At 36.5% G+C, this 11,083-nt stretch overlaps 1 protein-coding gene across 1 annotated transcript; it reads left to right on the forward strand.

Annotated features, from left to right (window-relative positions):
* Positions 1–2,832: 2,832 nt before the first annotated feature.
* Positions 2,833–3,819, forward strand: LOC112523807 (inositol hexakisphosphate and diphosphoinositol-pentakisphosphate kinase VIP1-like). Its single transcript, XM_025133482.1, has one exon. It carries the CDS (start codon positions 2,833–2,835, stop codon positions 3,817–3,819), a length of 987 nt encoding a protein of 328 aa, XP_024989250.1.
* The last annotated feature ends 7,264 nt before the right edge of the window (positions 3,820–11,083 follow it).

Here is an 11,083-nt window from a genome sequence, read left to right on the forward strand (position 1 = left end):
TACAATGAGCTCCTCTTACAAAGATTACAAAGACTTACCCTATTTATAGGGTCAAACTTCTAAACATAGTCAAAGTCAAACCTGTCTAAGAAAAGTCAAACACGATGACTTTTACAATTATAGACAATATTTAACTTTCAAGACGAATACAATTTAATACTGATTTTCAGTCCTAACATTCTCCCGCTTTGTATTAAGACTTAAAAGAAATTTTGCGCTTTGAGTCCTGTTTGAACTTTGAATCTTTAAGCACARTATGTCATCTTCAAAAGAAATCTTCAACTTAAAATCTTCAAGCAATCAACTGTTGAGAAAGATTTTCTAGCATTCTCCCCCTCGAATGTAAAATCGTGATGATCTTCTCTTTTGACAATGTAGAACAGTAATCAACAGAAACAATGTACAAGATTTGATCTTCAAAGAATCTTCAATAAACTGTTGTAAAGATGATATTCACATTCAACATCTCTCAGTCGTTGTACCACATGAATAATCTTTCTGTAATTATCTCCAGTCGCACTTCTTTTGAGTCTTTTGCCAATTTCGAAGTTACTCCTCCTTGATCTTTGCATCAGATTCCCTTTAAAAAGTTCGGAAATGAATATTTCATTCATTATTACATACTCCCCCTTATGATGAAATGAGAATCATTTCATCATACATAAGACGAATGAAATCTTCCGCGTAAACCGTCAATTCATGAAATTTTAAGTAGATCTTTGCAAATCCACTTATTTAAGCTTTTCAGATTAAGGGAATGGGAAGGTAACAACCAATTTCAACGAATGAAATTGTTTTCAATCTTAYAAAAAGATTGGCCTGTGAGTATAACAGATATACTCAGTACAACAGATGTACTGTATATATGAGACTTTTTGATGCTCATCTCACCAGGTCTTCCATTCAATCATTGATAGCTAAAAAATAGCATATCTATGAATGTTTTGGCAAATTAACATATAAAATGCTAAATCTGTGTAGTGTATAAAAATAAAGCAACGTATGCTTTTTTTAGGCTCAAAAAGATAAATCGTGTGAACTACACAAATTTATCAGACTCAATATGTGATCAAAAAGACTTGGAGGGGGGACATATATCCTTCTAATTCAATATCAACTTTCTCCGAATGAGAAATTGATAGATAATGAGCTACGTGCCCCAAGTGTTATTGAAACACTTGTCTGTTGAGAGATAAATGAGTAGCTGGTGGGGTTGTGACAAGAATTGGCCTGGGCTTTGCCTTTTTCAATATTACTCTCCAAAAATCGAGAACTAATAGATTATGTGGTATGCTCGGATTATATAAGTTTGGAACAGGATTTTCATTTTCTTTTAATCCTGACACAACTCTCGTCAATTCTTTTTGCTCACAACAACTACCCCTCTCTTTTTCATTTTAGTCTCAGCACATAAACCCTTTTTGTATTTAAGCTCACTCAGATATGGTTATCCTCTTGGGTAGGTCTGTCAGTTTTGACATTCCATAGAGGTATTTCTGATAAGCACTCAGTCCCTCCTAAAAAAGTATGCTCAGTTGATCACAATGGTTGATCAAAATATTATTTCTTTAGAGCACAATGATCAAATAAAAAATCGATCAAGAAATTTGGCTTTAAGCACAATTAACGAAAGAATGATGCAACAATGATCCGATTATTCGATATGTATGAGAGAAATGAATGAAGATCTGTAAGAACGAGTTTACAGATTCTGATAAAAAAATGAATGTATATCAGTCAAAGTAAAAAAATATCAGAAAACAAAACTTTGAATACAAACGAGTGTATTATCATCGAAAAATGATTATCTTATAAGAGACGTGAAAATAACAGTTTGAAGAATAGTTGAAACAGGTATTGGAGTTATGTACGACGAGAAATTACGCATGTAAAATATCAGGAAATACCTGTTCAGGAAAATGTACTCGTTACCAAAAAAAAATCATTTTCCAAAAACATTTATTGAAAATTTCTAGAGACTCCCCCTAGAAAACAGATTTAAGTAATGATTCAGTTAAGCTCAAAAGAATTAAAAAATTGAAACATTTTAAGCACGGGTTCTAAACTGAGTGTTTAGAAACCACACTCGGTAAAGCACGNAATTGAAACATTTTAAGCACGGGTTCTAAACTGAGTGTTTAGAAACCACACTCGGTAAAGCACGGGTCCTGAACTGAAATGTTCAGAAGCCTCATCAATGACTTCATCAAAAGATATATTCACGCTTTCATTGATGATTTTGGTCCGTTTATTGTAGACCCTGTATGCAGCGGATGTCTTCGAGTATCCAACAAAAACTGCTTATACTTCAACTTGCTAATCTCTACTTTTACTTCATCCACATTTAAACATCCTTGTGGCTCACAAAGCGTGTATAACTTTGACAGAAGGTTGAGTCCATCTGCAACCACCTGCTCCTCAATAGGTGCTGCTTGACAAGTACGACGTTTCTTCCCAGATCCTGCAACCTAGGAGCTGCTCCCAAGCACACGAGCCTCCATATCCAGTACAACATCCATCTTCTCCTTCTAACCAAATTCATCCTTCGCTCGACCATAAATTTTCAGGGTGTCTATTCTGGGTAAAGTTGATCTATTAAAGGTTGGTCCTATAGATATTGTAATTTCTTCATCAGCCAGGAGTGATTCTGCAATAGTAAATGGGATGTCATACCAAGACCTCATGCCCTTATCTAGTTTTATAACTCTCTAAAGAATGGTAATATCAGATGGATATATGTCCCCCCTTCAAGTCTTTTTTATCACATATTGAGTCTGATAAATTTGTGTAGTTCACACTGAGGCAAGGAAGTCTCCAGTTGTTGATGTAGTTATGAGAAATCCAGATGGCAAAGAAGTCAGGTATCCAGTGCTTCTTACTCCTAATGAGAAACAAATGGCAAGAGAAGTTTGCATTGCATTTAGGCAAGGGGTCTGTGGGTTTGATCTCTTGTGCTGTGAAAGTCGTTCATACGTTTGTGATGTGAATGGATGGAGCTTTGTCAAAAACTCCTACAAATATTATGATGATGTTGCTTGTGTGTTGAGGAAGATGTTTTTAGATGCAAAAGCTCCCCATCTTTCAACAACAATTCCACCAATTTTGCCTTGGAAGGTCAATGAACCAGCTCAAACTTTTGAGGGGCTAAGACGTCAGGGAAGTGGGATCATTGGCTCATTTGGTCAGGCCGAGGAGCTACGTTGTGTGATTGCTATTATTCGTCATGGTGATAGAACTCCAAAGCAAAAGGTGAAGTTGAAGGTCACTGAGGAAAAATTGTTGAATATAATGCTAAAATACAATGGCGGCCAACCAAGAGCTGAGACAAAACTCAAAAGTGCAGTCCAATTGCAGGACTTGTTAGATGCTACAAGGATATTAGTACCTCGTACTAGACCTAGTCCAGGAAGTGATAATGAAGCAGAAGACATTGAACATGTGGAAAAGCTCCGTCAAGTTAAAGCAGTTCTTGAAGAGGGTGGTCATTTTTCTGGCATTTATCGGAAAGTTCAACTTAAGCCACTTAAGTGGGTTAAAGCTGCAAAGGCTGATACTGAAGAAGAACGCCCCATAGAAGCGCTCATGGTTCTTAAATATGGAGGCGTTCTTACACATGCGGGGCAGAAGCAGGCTGAAGAACTTGGCAGGTATTTCCGCAACAATATGTATCTTGGTGAAGGTACTGGACTGCTTCGCCTCCATAGTACATATCGGCATGACCTTAAGATTTACAGCTCTTCAATTTGTAGATTTGATACCAATTGTGTGTCCCTACGATCAATCTTCAAGCGTTCTTCTATGAATCAATGGCAGATTTGATAAACATTCAAGAAGACATATGAGATGAGAATAGAGAGAGAAAGTCAACAATCTTCAAATGTGGCAACTCTCTTTACGTATCATGAATATTACAATGAGCTCCTCTTACAAAGATTACAAAGACTTACCCTATTTATAGGGTCAAACTTCTAAACATAGTCAAAGTCAAACCTGTCTAAGAAAAGCCAAGCATGATGAATTTTACAATTATAGAAAATATTTAACTTTCAAGGCGAATACAATTTAATACTGATTTTCAGTCCTAACAATTTGTGTTTTGACGAGAGAGAAGGTCAAAAATTGAGAGATTTATGTTTGATCGTTTTGATTGAAAAATCAATCAATCGGCTCTGATGCCAATTGTTGATCCTAGATCTCTCAATAACACTAATAATCTAGTTAATAATAACCAAATTATAGTGATTTGATGAACAAAGTGATAAACACTCAAGAAAGAAATATAAACAATTAAGAACAATCTTGAGCGTCAAAGATTTCACTTTATAAATAATAAAAATGTAAAAGCGACTTTTTACAATAGGCCTAATCACCTATTTATACTAATTAGCTAATGAGAAGATAACTATATAATGAGACTTTTTAAGCTAATCTTTTATTAACAGATAACGTTTATCTAATCTATAGATAAGCTTTAATATTAGAGATAAACTTGAAATCTAGCTGTCGACTTGTCATCTCCAGCTGTCATTCATGATGTGATGAATCATCCTTATCTTTAAGTCTTCATCGTATGTTTCTAGATGATTTGCTGGAGAATTCTCAAAGTGTTTATGACCAAAGGATCGATGAGGATGCTCTTTCCATCGCATCCCAGGTCGTCCATCAGTCCTCTGGTTGTACTCCAGACTTAGCCGTTTCTGTCTTGATGTCTTCATCGGTCTTCTGGTTCTTCATCACTTATTGTTTTTCATTACTTTTTACATTATGAATTATGCGGTTTAACAAAGGAGATGTGTCTTTTGGAATAAGGGTGGCATATCAAGGAGAGGTGTTTCTTGGAATAAGGGTAACATATCAAGGAGAGGTGTCTTTTGGAATAAGGGWGGCATATCAAGGAGAGGTGTCTTTTGGAATAAGGGTGGCATATCAAGGAGAGGTGTCTTTTGGAATAAGGGTTGCATATCAAGAAGAGAGGTACTTTTGGATATAAGGGTGGCAATTGTGTGCGAATATTATAGCTCTTACTATTATGTCTTTTAAGAATACAATAGATTTGAGGCCTTACTTCTTTATGATTTGAGAACTCAAAGATGTTGTTCTTATTAGAAATAATAGTATTGACGTTATTGAGAAGGGGAAAACTTGTCCTACGGCCATTGGTATTGGTTAAAAATGTTTTGGAATGGAATGTTCATTTTATGAGGAACCAGAGGGGCTCTGGTTATTCCTTGTAAGGAACCAGAGGAGCTCTGGTTGTTCCTCAATATAGAACCAGAGGGTTCTGGATGATAGTTTGAAAATTTTACAAGTCTTTTACAAAGTTTTAGTTAAATCAGAGGCTCTGTATTCGTGAAAATTTTGTACTTAGAAACTTTTCTTATAAAAACAGACCAAAGGGGATCTGGTTGGCCTATACGGGTTGAACCAGAGGCTCTGGTTGGTCTTGCATGAAGATACAGAAGCTCTGGCTAGTAGAACCAGAGGCTCTGGCTAGTAGAACCAGAGGCTCTGGTCCTACATGATATTTTTAAAACATAATTTTATCCTTGGAAAAACTATGTTAATATCTATGATGTTGATCGATGAACATTTTTGGGAATTTTATTTAAGTAAGAGGCTTTGGTTATTTTAACAAGAAGCTCTGGTAGAGGAACCAAAGGAGCTTTGGTCCTCTTATGAGTTGAAATATTTTTTAAGTGTGGTCTTTGGAACCAGAGGTCTGATGGACTCAAATAGAATGTGATTTTAATTCTCTTTATGTGAAATGGTTTAAATGATTTGGTGATTCTCACCTTGCATTACATAAAAAGGGAACCTCACTAGACATTCATGTCTAACCCTCATTTTGTGTTTTCAAATATGTGTGCAGGTAACGATAATAGTGAAATAATATTGTATGATTACTTCCCTATGTGCTTAGAATTATAAAGCTCATATCTGAATGAGTTTTGGAGAATGGATATTATAGAAGAGCATGTACTTTTGGAATTTTTGAGTTGTACATTTTATAGCATAGTCTCTTGTTTTATGGACCTATGTGGGGAAAACATGTATTCTATGGATGATTTATGTGCAATATGCAATGTGCGGATTTGGGGGTGTTACACATTGTGGTGTAAAAATGTATATCTATGTAATGAAATATGTGTTATATGCAAATGTGGTGTTTGGGGGTGTTACAGAAGTGGTATCAGAGCCTTAGTTTAAGAGATTTAGGTATTCAAAACATGATGCCTAGACTTAAACTATCATTTGCATGTTAAGGGTCCCGGACATGATTAGTATCACTGGGAATAAAATATAATAGGTTAAAGAGGGAAGTATGTAATTATGAATTTATAGGTACATACCTATACTCGGATACCATATTATATTTGGGAATGTGAATACGTGATATTTATCACTAAATTATCTGCAGATATCTAGTCGATCACGAAGATCAGAGAGAATTGCCCACCCTGCATCTGAAGAAAAGGAGGAGTCTCCTGTTAATCCTCCAACTTATGCTTCGGGGAGTAGGGTCGGGGTAGAACCAGAAGTAGAGGGCGAGGAAGGAGTCAGATTCCGGAAAGGAGTCAGGCCGAGATTCTTTCGGATCAAGGGGAATCTATTTCTGGGAAAACACATCAGGAGCAAAGGCAGCAACCTGAGTTTATAACTAGAGACGTTCTAGCAAAAGAAATGGGAAAACTGAGGGAAACTTTGATATTCATTATGGGATTGCCAACTAGAGTAGAAACTGAGTGAGTTGGAATTAATCCTCCAGCTCCTTCAGCAGGCAGCAATAACCGGGGAGGAGACATAAAAATGTTCTTGACATGTAAACCTCCAACCTTTTCAGGAGAAAGAGATCTAGTAAAAGAAATGTGCTGGATAAAAGAGATTGAGTCAATATTCAACACTAGTAGGTGTTCTAAAGAAGTTAAGGTTAGATTTGTGGTATCTATGCTGAAATCTAATGCCTTATATTGGTGGGATGTGGAGTCCTCATGTTAGACCCCATAAGTCTTATGTATGGAAGTAATGAAGACAAACAAATGATGAAGAACCAGAAGGCCGATGGAAGACTTCAAGGCAAAATGACTAAGTCTAAAGAACAAACAGAGGGTCGATGAACTGACCAGAGATGCGATGGAAATTGCATTTTCATAACCCCTTTGGGTATGAACACTTGGAGTTTTCCTCACTAGTTCAACCAGAGGCATGCGATGAAGATATGAAGATAAGGTTGAACTAACGACCCATGGAAGACAGCTGGAGATTACTAATCAACAGCTGGATTCTACAAAGTTTGTCTTGTTTTATTGTTTATCCATGTTTAGATAAGCTTTATCTGTTCTTAGAAGATTAGCTAAATAGTCTCACTAAATAGTTATCTTCTTAGCTAGATTACTAGTATAAATAGGTGGTTAGGCCTATTGTAATGTTTGACACTTTTACGTTTTTCACAATCATTGAAATAAAGTGAAACCTTTGACACTCAAGTATATTATTTGATGCTCATCAATTGTTCTTGAGTGTTCATCATTTTATTCTTCCAAACACTATAATTAGGTATTCTTAACTTAGTTATTAGTGTTATTGAGAGATCTTGGATCAACAATTGGTATCAGAGCATGTTGATTGTTTTTTCAATCAAAACGATAATTAAAATCTCTCAATTTGCCTTTTTTTTTCAAAAAAGATCTTCTCTAAAACATAAGTTTTCTCTTCCAAAATCTTAAATGGCCAACTGAAATTTCGCTTACAGTGTTGGTTCCCTCACAAAACCTCCAACTCTTCAAAGAGAAGTGTATCCACAATGGAGGATACGGATGGTAAACTTTCTGGAAGGAAAGGACAAAAATCTTCTGTGATCTGTCATGGAGGGCCCCTACGTTCAACAGAGTCTTGTTTCAAGAGTCCCAGGAACAAATACCACAGTAGAAATTCCTGCCTATTACATGCCCAATGATGAGAAGAATTGGGATGAAGACATAGAGCGCGTGGAGACTGACAAGAAGGCCAAACGACTAATCATCATGGCTAATCCCAATGAAATCTTCCAATCCCTTGATGCATGTTCCACAGCAAAGGAACTATGGGATGAGCTGGCAAGCCAATTAGAAGGAGGAGCAAAAACAAAGAAGAATCGTAAAGCCCAATGTCTCAACGAATATACCAACTTCAAGGCTCTTCCAGATGAACCGATTCAGAAGACATACGATCGTTTCAACACATTGATTTATCAATGTCGTCGAAACGATATCTCCAGGACGAAGGAAGAAAATAATGTTTTGTTCCTTAAAAGTCTCAGCGATGAATGGACACAGCTGTCAATGTCCCTTCAAGCAAATCAGGACTTAGACGGCTGGTCACTTCATGACGTATACAGAAGGCTTGCTACACAAGAGAATGATATCATGAAGAAGAAAGTGTCCATCGGTGGACCCCTGGCTCTTGCTGCTGAAGAAAAGGATGTTTCAAGGACCTCCACCAGAGACCACAAGAAGAAAGGAAAGAAAGCACTGATGGTAGAATCAGAATCTGAGGACGAGACATCCGAATCAGATGATGATATCAAAGCCTTTGTTAAATCTCTGGCCTTGATTACAAAACAGTTATAGAAGAAGTTCATCAAAAGACCCTATGAACGAAGAGACTTCAAAAGGGAGAAGTACCAACCATCCTATGAAAAGAAGCCATCAAAATTCTATCAGAGGGAAGACATAAGAGATGGAAGAGAAGAGAGAGAAGATAGAAGAGAGGAGAAGAAAGAAGACAGAGACGGAAGGAAAAATGACCTCCGCTGCTTTAGGTGCAGAAAAATCGGTCATTTTTCCAAAGAATGCAGAGGATGACTAGTAAAGGATGCTGATTACTACAAGAATAAATATAAATAGAATCCAAGAGAGCGAAGCTTGATGGCTGAGAATGAAAATTGGGTGTTTCATTCTTGATCCAATGAAGAAGATAAAGCACTCATCTGTCTGATGGCCACATTCAATGCATAATCCGCCTCTGACTCTGATAATCAGGTATGTGAGTCTACTTTCGATGAAACCAACTCTGCTCCATCTAAGCTATAGTTAAGGGTAATAAAACTTTCAGAGGACTTCTTGAAACTAAACAAAAAATTAAATTTTGAAAAATCTGAAAGACTTAAAGCGAAAAAAGAAGTCAATTTCTACAAAAGAGAGACTGATATTCTAACCAAAGAAAAAGCCGAACTCATCAAGGAAAAGACTCGCATCACCACTCTTAAAAAATTAGAAGAAGAAAAACTTTTGGAATTAAACAAGCGAATAACCAAAGACTTAGAAAAGAAAGCTAAGACCTTAAAAGAATCTGAGGCAGAGAGACTTAACTCAGTAGCTCTCAAAGATTTCTTTCAAAAAGAAAGGGAGGTTCTTCACCAGAAGCTTCAAACCAATGAACTTCAGATGAAGAAATACATGGATGCCCAAAATGTATACGAAAAGTTAAATGGTCAAACGGACACTTAAGGGATTGGATTCAATGAATTGGACTCCTTCATCGAAACAAAGAAATCTACCCTTGAATCCACTTTCAAACTTGGATGCATTAAAAAATCTGACTTTTTCCTGAAACCAAAAGCAAATTTTAAAAGAGTTAAAGTTGATGGAAAAACTGTCGTTTTAAGATAGGATTTTGAAAACGTAGTGTACGAAAGCAGTACATGTAATATTTCTGATGAAAGGAATGATGCCTTCAAATCAGAGACCGATGGAGACCCTATGGTTAAATCAGAGTCTCTGGTTGTTGTTGATCCCAGATCTCTCAATAACACTAATAATTTAGTTAAGAATAACCAAATTATAGTGATTTAACGAAGAAAGTTATGAATACTCAAGAGGAAATTAATAACAATTAAGAACAGTCTTGAGCTTCAAAGGTTTCACACTTTATTATAAGAAGAACATAAAGCTATTCAAGCAACTCATAAAAGCGACTCTTTTTACAATAGATCTAATCACCTATTTATACTAATCAGCTAATAAGAAGATAACTATCTAATGAGACATTTTAGCTAATCTTCTATTAACAGATAACGTTTATCTATTCTATGGATAAACTTTAGTATTAAAGATAAACTAGAAATCTAGCTGTTGACATGTCATCTCCAGCTGTCATTCATGATGTGATGAATCATCCTTATCTTTAGATCTTCATTGTATACTTCTAGACGATTTGCTGGAGAATTCACTAAGTGTTGATGACCAGAGGATCGATAAGGGTGATCTTTCCATCGCATCCCAGATTGTCCATCGGTCCTCTGGTTGTACTCCAGACTTAGCCGATACTGCCTTGATGTCTTCATCTGTCTTCTGGTTCTTCATCACTTATTGTTTTTCATTACTTTTTACATTATGAGTTATGGGGTTTAACAATCTCCCCCTAAGTAATGAAATAACAAACATATGCTAGTCTAAAGACATTTGTGATGAACATCGACTAATCTAATAGAAAGACATCCATTTCCAAATTTTCATTGGACGATGAAATTCTTACAAAACTGGAATCGAAATACATCAAGGCAAAAAAAAAATTAACTCATCATGAGCTACCTGAATATATTTTTCTGAAGCGTAGGAGCAGTCTTCGATATGCAATGACTATTGATATCTCGTGAATGAGTCGACTCCCTTCTTCTCTTGGCACATAATGTCTGCCCAGTCTTTCTCGAATGACTTTCTGAAACCATTCAAGTGTATCTGTTGAATACTTGAAGGCCTCAGTCAGTCTGAATAATTTTTTGATCCGAACTCATTCTTGTAAACAAGTCCAAGTTCGGGTTGAGTTATAACTAAAGCAGATCATATCTCCTGCAAGCCTTGGAAGTCATCGTTTGGAGGAGCGCAGTAGAGCCTTTCAATGCCTAGCCGAAGAGCTATTTCAAAATCGCTCTTGGCTCTGTAGTTTACCAGGGTTTCCATCGTTTTTACCACAGCTCGGTTTGCTATTCCATATCTGATGTCGTGGTCTTGCCTCTGAACCGTGTATGCATATAATTTGATCAAGTCATATGGGTTGACGTTGATGTGGTCGTTCTCGTTGCAGATGGAAACTAACCCACGTGCTC

This window comes from Cynara cardunculus, assembly GCF_001531365.2.
Source record: "Cynara cardunculus var. scolymus isolate 2C chromosome LG 12, CcrdV1, whole genome shotgun sequence".
NCBI classification, from domain to species: Eukaryota; Viridiplantae; Streptophyta; class Magnoliopsida; order Asterales; family Asteraceae; genus Cynara; species Cynara cardunculus.